This window comes from Lampetra fluviatilis, chromosome 35 (genome assembly GCF_964198595.1).
Source record: "Lampetra fluviatilis chromosome 35, kcLamFluv1.1, whole genome shotgun sequence".
Taxonomy (NCBI): domain Eukaryota; kingdom Metazoa; phylum Chordata; class Hyperoartia; order Petromyzontiformes; family Petromyzontidae; genus Lampetra; species Lampetra fluviatilis.
Window position 1 is genome coordinate 1,736,554 of NC_136309.1, and position 15,558 is coordinate 1,752,111.

The 15,558-nt window shown below is 47.1% G+C and overlaps 2 protein-coding genes across 2 annotated transcripts in view; one reads left to right on the forward strand and one right to left on the reverse strand.

Annotated features, from left to right (window-relative positions):
* DECR2 (2,4-dienoyl-CoA reductase 2) overlaps positions 1-1,794 on the reverse strand; it is a 10,294-nt gene extending 8,500 nt beyond the window's left edge. Inside the window, exon 1 of the mRNA XM_078872667.1 lies at positions 1,653-1,794. The gene's annotated coding sequence lies outside the window, so the exon portion shown is untranslated. The remainder of the gene's footprint in view (positions 1-1,652) is intronic.
* A 4,433-nt stretch (positions 1,795-6,227) lies between these two features.
* The window catches only part of CAPN15 (calpain 15), a 30,336-nt gene continuing 21,005 nt past the window's right edge, over positions 6,228-15,558 (forward strand). Inside the window, exons 1-2 of the mRNA XM_078872639.1 lie at positions 6,228-6,532; positions 12,037-13,846. Coding sequence (XP_078728765.1) covers positions 6,276-6,532; positions 12,037-13,846 — 2,067 coding nt within the window. The 5' untranslated portion in view covers positions 6,228-6,275. The remainder of the gene's footprint in view (positions 6,533-12,036; positions 13,847-15,558) is intronic.

Here is a 15,558-nt window from a genome sequence, read left to right on the forward strand (position 1 = left end):
CTACTACAGCAATAGCAGCAGCATCAACATCAGCAGCGTCATCATCTGTCTGGGGTTGATAACGAGCAGATTTTCTATAGACTAGCTGCTGCCATGGGCATGTGTAACTACCACCATTGGCTCAAGTCTGTCAATTCAGATGAGCGTTGGGTGTCCACTCCATTATGTAAAAAAAGAATAGGTTTTACCCTTTCTGGCAACACAACAGTTGTGTTAAGATGTTCAAACACCAAATATAAACCTTTTGCAAGGAATCATGTCTGCATTAACCACACAGTACTTGTTGCGTACATGCAAGCAAAACATGTTGATGTTTTGAAACGTCGTGAGAATTTTTATTGTTTTATATTAATATTATTTTATTATTTCCCTTCTACGTGACTTTACCGAAAGAACCAAGAATATAATATGTTCTGATACTATATGGAATTGTCTACCCCATACACAGCAGCCTTCTTCAGGGCCGTGTCTCACCACCAGTGTCAGACCAGACAACGACGCCTTTTGGCGACCAGCACAGATGAGGTGCATTCTCTTGAAGCTGCTCACCCCCGCAGACTCTGGAACCTAACAGCCTGAGTGCGCTGTGGTCGCCCTTCTACATCACGATCCAGGCTCCACTTCACTTAGCTCCAGAGACTAAGTGAAGAACCACCTCGGCTATCGTTGTGGGTGACAGGAAGAATTGACTCGCGTGCAACTCGAGTTGGCGATTAAGAGTCTCACCTGTGCGCGCGTATGTGTGCTTTACTTAGGTCGACTCAGCCTCAAATGAGTACCTGGCGCAGTGTGTAAACATCGCCGCTGGGGAGACAAAGGCGGCCGTGCTTGGTGCTGGTCACCTACCCCCTCGTGCGCCGTGCCGGCCTTCACAGGTGCTACTCGCTAACAGCATTTGCCGCAACAGTCTGTTACAGGCTACCGGGGGGTCTTTGTGCTTTACTGCGTCCTTCACGAGCCTCCTCTACGGAAGAGGCTCGTGAAGGACGCTGCTGCTGCTGCTGCTGGGTCACTTGGGAGGCAGTCGCAACAACAACGAAGGGCAGAGGAGCGACGCTCACAACAACGAGCGGAGCGCCGGGCAGATAAAGCGCAGCAAGTTGGCACAGAAGGGGGGAAACAGCTGGTGGTGCCATCACCTTGGCAGTCATCTCAGTCGAGTCATCCCACGGCACCACCTGGGTCTGTGCCCGTGACCTCCTCCTGCCAGCAGCGAGCCTTCGACACTTCACGTGCCGGCCTTTAAGTGCCTGACATCCCCGACACTTAGTGGCTGGTGGCTGCTGCTGTTGTTGTTGTGTCAATGAGTATAAGCGAGTGTCACAGCCAGTGCGTGCGGGGAGCGGTGGCGCAGTGGTTAGCGCGCTGCGCTACGAACCCTCCCGCTCACGGCCACCACCGGTGACGAGTACCTGAACCGGTACCTGGGCCTCCCCTAGGTCGACTCAGCCTCAAGTGAGAATCAAAGGCGTGCGTGGTTGCTGGCCACCCCCTCGTGTGTGTGCCACGGTGCCGGCCTGCACACGCGCTGCTACCTCGCTCACGGCCACTTGCCCCGACAGTCCGTGAACAAACACAACAACAGCAGCAGCAGCAGCAACAACAACAGCAGCAGCAGGGTGTGTGGACAGCACGAGAGGCGCCGTTCGTACTTCGTAGTTCGCACGGAGCAGCACGAGAGGACGCCGACTTCGCGTGTTGGTGGTGGAGGCAGCAGTGGAGGGGGGCCCCGAGCGACAAGCAGCGAGTGGACTTCGCACTCTCGCTCCTGCGTGGTGCTGCTGCTGTGGTGTGTTGTGGAGTGTGTGTGTGGGGTGGGGGCTGTGTGTGGGATGTGTGTATTGTGTGTGTGTGTGTATTGTGTATGTGTAGCGTGTGTAGTGTGTAGAGTGTGTAGTGTGTAGAGTGTGTAGTGTGTAGAGTGTGGTGTGTATGTAGGCAGTGTAGTGGTTAGCGCGCTGCGCTAATGAACCTGGCGATTCACGCTCACGGTCAACACCAGTGACGATTATCTGAACGGGTACCTGGGCCTCCCCTAGGTCGACTCAGTCTCAAATGAGTACCTGGTACGGTGTATAGTAAACATCGCCACTAGGGAGACAAAGGCGGACGGGCGTGGTGCTGGCCACTCACCCCCCTCGTGTGGGGCTGCTACTCGCTAACAGCACTTGCCCCGACAGTCTGTTAAGGCTACACGGGGGAGCTTTGTTTGTGTATATGTAGCCAACCGTGCGAATCGCAGGTGTCGATGGAGGTGGGGAGAGAACAACAACAGCAGCAGCAAGAAGAAGAAGAGACTCGACACGAGATGGATGGTGTCTGGTGCGAGGTTGCTGTGTGACGCAGCGTGCGCTGCAGGGCGCTGTGACACCACGAGTGGACCGGGAGACGCCAACAACCACACACACACATCCAGACACACACACCCTCACACACTCCCACACTCCCACACACATCCACACGCACTCCCACACAAAGATAAAGATCCCCCATATAGCCTTAACAGACTGTAGGGGCAAGTGCTGTTAGCGAGCACCTATGAAGGCCGGAACGGTACACGAGGGGGTGGGTGGCCAGCACCACGCCCGACCGCCTTTGTCTCCCCAGTGGCAATGTTTACACACCGCACCAGGTACTCATTTGAGGCTGAGTCGACCTAGGGGAGGCCCGGAACCGGTTCAGATAATCGTCACTGGTGTTGGCCGTGAGCGGGAATCGAACCAGTGTCGCCGGGTTCATAGCGCAGCGCGCTAACCGCTACACTACCGCTCCCCACTACTCCCACACACACACACTCCCACAAACACACTCCCACACACACACTCACACACACTCCCACACACACACTCCCACACTCACACACACTCCCACACACACACTCCCACACACACACTCACACACACTCCCACACACACACTCCCACACACACACTCACACACACTCCCACACACACACTCCCACACTCACACACACTCCCACACACACACTCCCACACACACACTCACACACACTCCCACACACACATTCACACACTCACACACACACTCCCACACACACATTCACACACACTCCCACACACACACACTCACACACACTCCCTCACACACACACTCCCACATGTCACCGTGTCCTCCCGATATAACGAGACCCACTTTGCTCGCGTGTGTGTGGGAGTGTGTGTGTGTGGAAGTGTGTGAGTGTGTGTGTGTGGGAGTGTGTGTGGGTTAAAGTGACCAGAGTTGTCTAACTTTATCGACAGCGAGCACAAATGTTGTTCTGCTGTTAACGAGACGGTAAGGGCTGTAAACCTCAACGCACACCCCCTCCTCGCGTCACGGCATCATCACCAGTCCCAGCTCCGAATCCTTATGACTGGAGGATGGATCCCGACGAGCTATAAAAGCTCTTTTGTCACAGAAGTTCCAGTAGGGGGCACGGGGTCAGAGCGTTAAAACAGTAAACAAAAAAATACGGTAGGAGTGTAAAGCATAAGAAAGGTAAATAACTTACAAAAAGTACTCTTGGTTCTTTCGGTAAAGTTACGTAGGTAAAGAGAATAAAAATAAAAGAAAGAAATAAATAAATTTAATCACGACGTTTCGGGCTTCCGTCATTAGGCAGGGACAGCCACAGCAATACACAATTTCTGAGGGAGGGGGAGGAGCCAAGGGGAGTGTGGGGGCGGGGCGTGGGTGATGCTTGCCACCCTCCTCTGACCCACGCCCCGCCCCTACACTCCGCTTGGCTCCTCCCCCTTCCTCAGCAATTGTTTCTTGCTGTTCTAGATTTGAAGCTTTCGTGACTGCAAGGATTCATACTCTTATTTCTTTCGGTAAAGTCACGTTAGGTAAAAAATGAAATTAAAATTAATGCAAATAAAATAAAAAATTATTTTTATTAATTTTAATTTAATTTTAATAAAAATAAAATAAAATTTATTTTATTTTTATTAATTTAATTTTTTACCTACGTGACTTTACCGAAAGAACTAAGAGTATATTTCTTGCTGTGGTTGTCCCCGGCTGACGACGGACGCCCGAAACGTCGTGATTTAATTAATTTATTTTTATATTTTATTTTATTTTTATTCTCTTTACCTACGTGACTTTACCGAAAGAAACCAGAGCATGGATCCTTGCAGTCACGAAAACTTCAATTCTAGAAATTACAAAAAATAAAAACACAAATAAAACAAAAACAATTATTAGCACAGCTAAAGCCCACTGAGCGATTTCGCTTCTCTTTCAGAAGCTAATTGCCTAACAAATGCTCGCTCGACGAAGTGGCTTACCACGTGGGAATTTCTTGCAGCCAAAGACTCTTAAGGTCAACGTGTGGCTCGCCAAGGGTGACTGCAGTGACTGCAGTCACCCTTGGCATTGACATTGCTCCAAGACACTGGCGTGTGTCACCCATCGACCTCATCGCAGCAACACGTTCCTGCGGAGGGAGCTGGTAGGAACGTTGGGTTGCTCGGTCAATGGTCAGGGTCAACGGCGGCGTGGTGTATTCCGCAAATATGCCTGACGAAGTCTTTTATTACACATTAACTAAAAGCTTTCGTGACTGCAGGAATTCATGTTCTTGGGGTTTTCGGTAAAGTCACGTAGATAGGTTCAAAGAAAAAAAAATAACAAATAACTTCAGGAAAGACGACCACTTGTGTTGCGATCGAAACGTAGTTTTTGGTAATTTTTTTGTTATTTTCTTTGAACCTATTTACGTAACTTTACCGAAAAACCCAAGAATATACGTTTAGACAATTTATATTATTTTGCTGCTGTAAATGTCCAAATGATGTGCCACTTTGTTGAGCTATCATTTGTGGCCAGGTCGCTTTTGAAAAATAAGTTAATACCGATGTGGGCTTTGCCTGGTAGGATGGGATGGTTTAGTGTTGTATTTGTTTGTGTTTAGGTGATTTATTTACCTTTCTTGTACTTTTCACTCCTATCGTGTTTTTGTACTGTTTGTTGTAATGTCCTTACCCACCCCGACTTGACATCTGTGAAAAAGAGCTTCATAGCTCATCGGATTTCTCCAGTATAAATACATATTTTGATAAAAAAAAATATTCTGTGTGATCACTCTTGCAAATGGTACGATTCTGGTCTCTTAGGTTCTCTCGCCTGATTAAATAAAATCAACTTTAAACAAATAAACTACAGTCGCTTTGGCCTGATTCACTTGGTCACAGGACGTATCCGAACGTGACCCTTCAATTACGTGACCTCTTCCTCTGGCGGACGTGGATGTAGAGCGGTGTTCCTCACCAATTTCCAGAGGGGGGCCCACTTTCGCTCATGATACATCATCAGCGTGAGGGCCGCCACACACTTGAAACCATTGGGGGTTGACAGCAGCACGATGTGTTGTTTTCACATTGTGTTTTTTTTGATCGGGGGCCGCACTGAAGGCCACCAGTAGCTCGCGGGCCTTGCAATGAAGAACACTTGTGCAGAGCAAAAGATACAATTGAACTTTTAACGTGGTTGAGCCAAATGAATGCGTCAAGAGTTAGCGGAGTGTATCGCTGCGATGAAGACAACGATACATCCTTCCCGTGTGACTGTATGTGAATCGGCCATCGAGTCGTGATGTTCCACGGTCTACTCTGGGCTGTGACCGCAGTCAGAGCAAACCGACTCCCAACGCGTTCGTTAGCAAGACAGAGTCACCGCCGACGCACATGGACCGGAACATTTCTTTTTTTCATTTTCCAATGTGTGGCACTTTACATTTACACAAAAGCCACTTCGTTGAGCTGTCATTAGTGGGCAGATCGCTTCTGAAAAATAAGCGAATAGCTCAGTGGGCTGTACCTGTTAAGATACAAACTTGTTTTTTTATTTAAAGCTTTCGTGACTGCAGAGATTCATCTTCTTGGTTCTTTCGGTAAAGTCACGTAGAAGGGAAACAAAAACATAATAAAAATATAACAATTCTCACGACGTTTCGAACGGGGCGGGGGCGAACGGGGGGGCGAGCGGGGCGGGGGGGGAGAACGGGGCGGGGGGGGGGCGAACGGGGCGGGGGGGGAGAACGGGGCGGGGGGGGGGAGAACGGGGCGGGGGGGGGCGAACGGGGCGGGGGGGGCGAACGGGGCGGGGGGGGCGAACGGGGCGGGGGGAGGGCGGGGCGAACGGGGCGGGGGGGGCGAGTGGGGCGGGGTCATTATCACCCCCTCCCCCCTTGCTGGGTGTCACGTGGTAGGAGGCGGCAGCGGCGGCGGCGTGCACCACGGTAGGGGGCTGCTGGGTGGCCTGGCGCCTCCAATGGGCTCTTCGGCGTCGTCTCTCGTGGAGGAGGCGGCAGCGGAGACGGCGGCGGTGGCGGCAGCGGCGAACTCGGGGATCGCGGACCCAGGCGGCGGTCGCGCCAGCGGCGAGGGGAGTCGGGGCAGCGAGACGCAGCAGCCGCAGCAGCAGCCGCAGCAGCAGCATTACCGCGTGTTGGGCGACTCCGCCTTCTTCGTGTCGTCCACGGGCACCGTGCGGCGCAAGCGGCGGGCGGCGAGGCCTCGTCAGGCGAGGTGAGCGAGATGGGTGGCGGGTGACTTGTGGGTGCACCTAGCCTGGCACACGAGGGCCGTGGTGGTGGCTGCTGTTGTGGTGTCGAGGTTAGAGCGCCGCTGGTCTGAGCCGCGACTGGGCTCCCCCTAGGTCGCCTCGGCCTCAAATTAGCACCTGGCGCGGTGCGGAGTGAAACATCGCCGCTGTCGGCACTTGACCCAATAGTCTGCGAGTACTTTACGGGAGGCCTTTACCTGTGTGAGAGGGGGGGGGGGGGGACTCGAGGTGCACCTAGCCTGGCACGAGCGCCTTGTTGACACGTGGAACTCTGTAGGGGCAAGCAGCAGCAGCTGGTCTCTGCATGGTTATATATTAATAACAACGCTATGTAACACGGGGTTTTGTTACTGGGTAGTAAGTGTTATTTACTAATTGCTTATGCCTCAAGAGTATATAAAGTGGCTGTTTTATTACCCACAAACTTTGCTTTTGTGACCAGGACGGTGATGTTTTGAAATGTAACAATTGTCAATGTGTGCATTTGTGTAATTCCTTCACGTAAAGTCCTAGGCACAAGAGCGAAGTTTGTGGGTAATAACAACAGCCACTTTATATACTCTTGAGGCATAAGCAATTAGCAAATAACACTTAGTACCCAGGAACTAAAACCGTGTTACATAGCGTTATTATTGCACAGTTGTCCAGGCTAAGTAGACCTTGAAGATATATTTGTATTAGATATCTTATAGTGTTTAATATAAATACATGTGTTGGATGTGTACAGTATGCTAATGTATTGCACGTGGTCATGTGATGTTTATTATACTAATGTGTACTGTATGCGGGCTGTATTGTATGTTAGAAGATATCCTCCAATATTGTAATACAGGATGAGTCATCTTAGTTCTCAGTTGTGTATTAGTGTGTGTACAGATGTTTGCACTATGAGACCTCCTTTACCAGTGGTAATATATAGTAATAGGGTTGTACCCTTTCAACTGGTATAAAAACTGACACCTTTATACAAGGGATCATGTTTGCAATAACCACAACACAAGCAGTCAAAATGCAAACAAAAAGAAACAACTCTGATAATGATATGCACTGTCCTTGAAGTTGCTTGGTCGACTGACTGCTTGTGTTGTGGTTATTGCAAACATGATCCCTTGTATAAAGGTGTCAGTTTTTGGTACCAATCAAAAGGGTAAAAACCTATTACTATATATTGCCACTGGTAAAGGAGGTCTCATAGTGTAATTCTTACCCCGAGTTATACGCCTTTTGGCGTCATCTGGTCCAACACCAGTGGAGACTAGGCTCTAAGAAAAGCCGTCTCGGGTGTGGACCAATCAACTTCATTATCATTATCAGAGTCGTTTCTTTTTGTTTGCATTTTGACAGCTTGTGTTGTGGTTATTGCAAACATGATCCCTTGTATAAAGGTGTCAATTTTTGTACCAGTTGAAAGGGTAAAAACCTATTACTATGATCCCTTGTATAAAGGTGTCAGTTTTTGTACCAGTTGAAAGGGTAAAAACCTATTACTGTACAGATGTTGTCTGTGGTATCTGTACGCGTATTAGATGTGTGCACATGTCTATGAGAGGTTTTAAAGTTTGTGTATTAGAGGTATTTGTGTATTAGAGGTATTTGTGTACTGCGTCATTGTCAATTAGTTATATTATTGGTGGAACCTTTTAATACGGGGAGCACGTATGTTAACGCATTTTGGATATCAGTTTGTGTTAAAGTTAAATGTAGGTTTGATGTGTTGGTGGCGTTGCTAAGTGTATGCTGATCTCACTATAATCTGTGTATTTCATGCAGAACGATGTTGACTGTGTGTGTGTGGTTATTTCGGTTGCCAGTACGCGTGTGTGTATTACAGAAGAATACTGTGTGTGTGTTTAATACAGAGACGTCCGTGTTGCCAGTGTGTAAGTGTATTACTAATGCCCCATCTGTATTATAGCGATGTCAATGTGTGTGTGTATAACACGTGAGCATGCGTGTCAAGTACATTGCTGGTCTTTGTGTATTCGTCAGCGTGTTTGTGTTACTGGTATCGTGTGTGGTTATCATCATCTTACCTATAAAAAACATTATTTTGTACGCGCGCATACGAGGGATTTGCCTCTCGAATGGTGGAGTTTATATCAAAAAATCTTTAAAAAATCGCGATATGGGGGTGGGTGGGGGAGGCCATTATCCAACAGTGGATTTAGAAAGGGCCGTGAATTATTAAGAGATCCATTGAGACCAGAAGTCTATTTTTCAAGGGCCACCTGAGTGAACGTGTAAAGAGCCTTTTAACAGAAAATGTGTTCTAGTATCTGACGTGGTTGTAACCAATGCAGCTTTTGTAACAAATAAACAAAATCCACGCGTCTCATGGGGGGGGGGGTTCTTTATCGTGCCTATTGTGTTGCATCTGTAGACAGCTGTAAGGTATTGCACAAAGCGCCGTCGTCCGGGTATTTCGACAGCGACCTGGGGGAAAACAATGGTATTGTTTGTGGTTATGTAGAGAGAGAGATATGCGAACAGTGGTGTAACTTCAGCTCTGCTGAGTAAAGAACAAAAAAACAATTCACAGTTTTCCAGGGTCTTCGTTACGACGTTTGCCGGTTTTTGAGTAAAAAATCAATGAAAGTTTACGACGTAAATTGTGAGTACATTATTTTCATTGTTTGACGCGTACTACTCACTGGAAAGGTTTCTCTGGGGGTTTGACGTCCCTTTATATTGTAACTGAAGATTTGCACTGTATAGCATACTTTTTAAATTGAAGGTCTGTGAAATATAGACAAACAGTTTATTGGGCCGTTTCTGCTGAAATAAATCCATTCTATCTACCTATCCCAGGGGTCGGCAACCTACGGCTCCGGAGCCGCATGCGGCTCTTTATGGGCTGCTTCTTGACAATATGTACGTATGTACAGTATGTACTCAGATGCATTGCGGCTCTTGAAATTCTGAATTTTGTACCGAATTGGAAAGAAATGGCTCTTCTTGTTATTTTGGTTGCCGACCCCTGACCTATCCAAATCCCATCACGAGACTTAATTGCGACTTATATGAAATTTGTGAATTTCATTAGTGCTATTGTTATGCCCATCCGTGATGTTCTTCACTTCTTTCATTTCCCAATTGGTTTACGCTTCATGTTTATATATATATTTTTTTATCTATCCCTGAGACTCGCAGATAAGATGCTTGTCAGTACAAAACAACTCTTAAGTTCTCATGCCACGGATGTCACGGTGTTCCTGTAAATGCAACAGTTATTCACTGTTATTCTAAGCAATAGCTTGAGATGGATTTGCATGATTCGTTTGTTTCTCATTCCGCTTGTCGGCGGCAGCATTTTGAGTAGGGGGGGTCCACGCCTCCCTTTCCCTGGCGACAGACTCTAGCACTAAACTGTTAAACACTATCTTCTTGGTTCTTTCGGTAAAGTCACGTCGAAGGCAAATCATTCTCACGACGTTTCGGCCACAACACAAGCAGCCGTCCTCAGGTGAAGAAACAGAGCTGTCGGAAAGACAGCGCTCCAATGAGCACCGCTAAGCTTGGCAGCGTATTTAAGCTGGGTGGGAGGAGAAGAGCGCCTTGACAAAGGAGTTTACATATCAACAGAGGAATTTAGCATAGAAGTAGTTATGATAATGTGAGAGATTAGCATGATGTTAAAGTGCTATACACTACTCTATACACTATACACTACTATACGAAGACTCTAGCTCTTCCTGGGGAATTGCCAGGCGTTCCCAGGCCAGCCGAGCGACATAGTCCTGCCAGCGTGTCCTGTGGGCCGGCCCCGGGGACTTCGCCAGGAGGACGTGCCCCCCGGTACCAGGGCGAGTCTATCCGGGGGGTCATCCTTGCCAGGGGCCCGAACCACCTCAACTGGCACAGCTGATTTATCTTTTAGTCATGGAATTGTGTGTTTATATTCTGATGTTCTTGTGTTTATATTCTGATGTTCTTTTGCCAACACGTTATGTGCGTCGAATGTGTAGGTTTACATAAGATTGGAGGCTCTTGACCTCTGCTATTGTGTCAAATTTGAATTTTTAAGTGGGAATTTACTACAAATCACAAGTAAAGTCTGCCGTGCGATTTTGCCTCAGTCTAAATAACGATTCTGATTCTGCACGTTGAACTGCTTTTGCACCGTCGAGCAGCCGACCGCGCTAATCAGAGGTCAGGGAAAAGTGGTGGCGTGCGAAAATCGATCAACGCGAGACACAAAGAGCAGAAAGCCGGCGCTCAAGCTCAGACATGAGAAAGTTGGATCATAACGCCACACTATGGATAAGAATTGGTTTAAGAAAACGAAGAACACAATTCCCTTCAGAATTGGTTTATTTCAGAACTACGGGGCACTGCAAGTTGGTGAACACCACACCCATGTGTATGTAGGGTTCTCACGATTGATTCTGAAGGACAAACGCTGTAACAGCCAAACCAAAGAAACTACCCAAAGCAACTTATCGAAGAGTATTGGGGATATCCCTCCGAAGATGTGCTGCCAGTCTCCCTTGTTTATGCGTTATTTGCCCAGGAGGAGAGCCTTAGGCGTCTCAAGATGTTGTTTTAAGACGTCACACGCATGGCGTATGCAGTGGTACATGGCATCCGTGCATCTTTCTGACAAAATTTAGAATGTTGATTGAACTGAAGTGTGGAGACCCAGCGCTAAAGTATAAACATGCCCTGCTTATTGATTCATTCAGAAAAAATAGATTTTTTTTTATAAATGTTGCGATATTACAACAATTAACTTCTTTATCGGTTTGAATCGGACAAATTAGTTGCACGTTCAAATAGTAACAGATGCTCGTGTTGTGTCTTTCATTATCTGCCAGGGCATTCATATATTTTTGTGGAGGTCATATTTCTGGCATCTGTTCAAGGCAGGCATTAATTTTGGCGCGTACTCATAGCATTTTCAAGGCTGTGTTGCGTATGCATGTGTCGTTCTGCGTGTATTAACGTGTTTAATGTATGCGTGCCCGTGTGTTTGCAAGTTCATGTATAATGATGTGCTTTTCATGTGTAGCAACGTGTATTATGTACTGCGTATTTGAGAGATTTGGTATGCAAGTGTGATTGCATGGTTATGGTTAGTCTCTGTCGTTGTGTGAATGTATGCTTTACATGCATATTTAATATATATTTAGAATTGACAATTATTCTTAAAAGGATGATAAGTCTTGCTTAAAATGAAAAAGGAAATTCATCCTATTTGAAGTTATAATATCCCAGTTGTGTTGAAAAAAGGTTTTTCAGATAAAATTATTAAGGATGATTGCCATCATCATAGAACATGGGGACTTGGTTCATTTAAAATAGTTTTAACCTGTGAGAGACTGTTTATGTGTCATTTAACGAAATAATTTGTATGTGCATCAGTAGGCTCATGAGTTCAATTCATCGTCCATCAGTTTTCACCATCACGCCGTTGTTCAGATGAAATGTGATGGTGGTGCTGTTGGTTGACCTCTGCTTTTCGCTGCAGGGCGGATGACGGAGACATGGGCAGCAGCGGCCAGTGGTCATGCAAACGCTGCACTCTGCTCAACCCAGAGGGGCTCAGCCGATGCTCCATTTGCGAGAGCCCTCGCATGGAGTGCAATCTAGAGAACATTCTGAGGCTGAGCAATGGGCTTTCTGTGAACAGCGGGTCCTTGGTCGCAGTCGAAAAAACCTTGAATTGTCAAGCGTGTGGTGGCCAGCAGAATGCGCATACGGCAACGCATTGCCAAGCCTGCCAGAATTCAAGGACGCTTTTCTCTACAGCCGGTGAGTTGGCACAAGTAGCTAGGACATCGGAAAAAGAAGCCCAACCTCCCGAACAAAAGACAGACGTGTCAAGAGACACTGCCGATGGTATCTGTGGAATGCAGACTGATGCACTGCCTGAAAATAATAACACGGTTCTGCCGAGTTTGGGAACCGGTCTTCCTTCAGTCGTCAGTGAGATTCCTAAAACAACGTGGGTCTGCAGGTGTTGCACTCTAGAGAACAATATAGCGGATAAAGCGTGTAATGCCTGTGGCGCCCCTGAAAAAGTTTCTCTACCAATAATCAGTCCCACTGTATCTGAAATCAAGGTCGCAGTTTCCAATGTCATAAACCCACATTCTAGACAAGATGCAGGGCATAGATTTGTACAAAACACCGATGTTGAAGTGAGTGACCCAGGTGATGAGCCAGAGGCCTTAGACCGGATGATGGAATTTAGCAGTGCACAGTCTCCCAGCTCTCTTAATTTCCCCAAGATGCGCAAAGAGATGCGTCCACACAATGCCCACCATCGCCCATCTCATGCAGCACCCAGGAGCTGCATCAATAGCGATGTGAAGTGTAAGCCTGACGAGTTGGCGGCATTCTTCACCTCTATATCGCCGAGCAATTTCGGTCAGTTAAAATGCGTGAACTGCAGGACAGGACTTCCCGAGGCGTCGACGCAAAATGGAGATTGCAGCAACTGCTCGGCATATGCTTACCCGTACCCAGAGAGTGTCCCGACTGCGGGCAACGTTGGAGAAGCCGAGAGAGAATCTCCGATGCCTGCTCTCACCGCAGAAGGAGGAGAGGTTGTGCCGACGAGCAGGAGTTTCGAGTCTGAAAGTCCGGTGGAGCGTCCCGCACTTGTCCGGAGGTTTGATGTCCTTCCCGAGCCGCAGCCAAAAGGAGTTCGAAGGGAAGAACTGGCCAAGCAGTGCACACCCGAGGGTTCAAAGCCGCCCCCAAAATTGTTTGTGTCTGCATCCAATTCCAGCGGTGGAAAAGTCTCTGGAAACAGGAATCGCCCAAATTTTGTAGCAGCCAATGACGTGCCAAGGAGTAGCGAAGCCATTGGTTCGACTGCCAATTTAATTAAGCATAAGCACACCTCTTCCTCAAGCCCACATTTTCTCGTGTGGACCTGTTCACAGTGCACATTGGTGAATTCATTGAAGAATCTTGAGTGTGCCGCATGTAAAGCATCCAAATTGCCAGGGTGTCAGCAACCTCCATCTGTTGTAAAAACTGGCTGGACTTGCAAGCAGTGCACCTATCATAACAAGGCCATTGATATTGGCTGTGCAATCTGTCAGTCAGATAGGAGCAACCCTGGTGTTTGGGTTTGCAGTGTTTGTACACTGCATAACGATGTCAAGGATAAGGTTTGTGAAGCATGCAGCAACCCAAAGCTTAAACCACAGATGAAGAGTATGCACAAATTACAGAGAAGAGAAAGTATTAACATAAATGCTCAGAGGAACAGCGATGAGAAGATGGCAGAAGAGCTTCGTGAAAACATCGTTCAAGCATCCAAAGAGGTGAGACCGCCCGTAACAGATGCTATTCACCATCGTATAAACCACACGGGGGAAACTCATTAACACCGGTCACTTTCACGAAATTTTCAACCTCGGTCAACATTTCTGAATGATCTTGATAATTGTAACACAAAATGTAAATTGGAGTCCTTTTGAGAATGTAAGTAACAATATAAATCATCGGACAATATATCTCTCGCCGCTCATGTTAGCTGTGGCCGGGAATCAAACTCGGGGGGGGGCGTGCTAACCACTGCACCACGGCTCCACCTATTACTGCAGATGGGAAATAATTAAGATTTTTGATGACCGTTGTTGGCTACGTATGGTTCGAAAGAAGTTCTACATACATCACATCCCATCGTGGACGAAAAACTCACGAGTCCAACACATTGCTGTTTCATGAGCATTTCACCATTCTATCATGAAAGGTGAAAAGATTATTTCTGTCTTACAGTCCAGATTGGTTGATATACTATTCCCAAGTAAAAAAGCCAGTTTATGATTGTCGTAATGATTACCCGTGTCCAATATGATGGATCTGTGCAATTCTAACCACTTTTTTCCGCTATATACTACAGCACGGTTATTTATTTATTAATGTGAGTTATCATTTTCAGTTATTCAATACATTGGAGCCAGACCTCTTATCTGCTGCTGGATGCAGTGGCAGCATAAGCGTGGGGCGACATAAGCAGTTGCCTGGGGCGGGAAAATATTTGCTGAAAGGGTTGCACAAAAATGCATTTTCGAGGTGACCCCCTCCCCACTATTTTCCCCCACAGATTTTTTATTGATGCCTAGGGTGCTCGTAAACTCGGCGCGGCCAGCCCTGTCATGGTGCATTTGCAATACGCCGCACAGATATTTATGTATAAAATAATAAATGTGTGTGTGTGTGTTGCGTAAAGCAGTAGTTCCCGACGTGTGGTTCGCAGGCCACTGGTGACTTACAACGCCTTGGGAAGTGATCCGTGGCACAGTTGCGGATATTATTTTTTATTCACAACACCCATGTGTTTTTTTGCGTGGAAGTCTGTGAAAAGGTTTTGAGGGGTGGACGGTGGTCCAGGGGCACAGAAAGGTTTGGGAACCACTGGTTTTTTTTGTCGTCTCCAGCATGATTTAATGAGGTGGGGTGAAAATATTCTTGGTTTTCAGTACTAGGTAAGAAACATCACGTTGGTTTATGGACTTTCTGGGTCATTGTGTGTCATTGGCGATTGAACAACATTTCTCAGTGGCTCTTTCATTTCCCCCTTTAATGGTGTCGCAGTTCATATCGGCTGCCCGTAAGGCGACGTGCGATGTGTCAAATCGAGTCATGTCTCCCCAGGTGTCGCTTTCATTTCCAGTTCATGTATTGGTCCATTACTCTTTTCGCTGTATTTCCTTCATGTTGATTCATTTTTTTGATTCAGTCGTCATGTTGTTTTTACAGTTGCTATGATTTTTTTTCCTGTCTACGTGCCTTTACCGAAAGACTCAAAGAGTATGATTTTATACTCATTCAGAATATTCTCATGAGGTTTTAAATTTATAATTGAACGCCTGTAAACAAAACGCATGGGGCGGAGCAGTGGCATAGGGGTTCGGTCATTGCCCTATGAACCTGGCAAACTGAGTTCAATTCCCAGAAATGGTTGACGCGAGTGGGAAAATATCAGAACCACTGCTGGTAAATTCCCACCCTTATTTCACTAATAGGCACT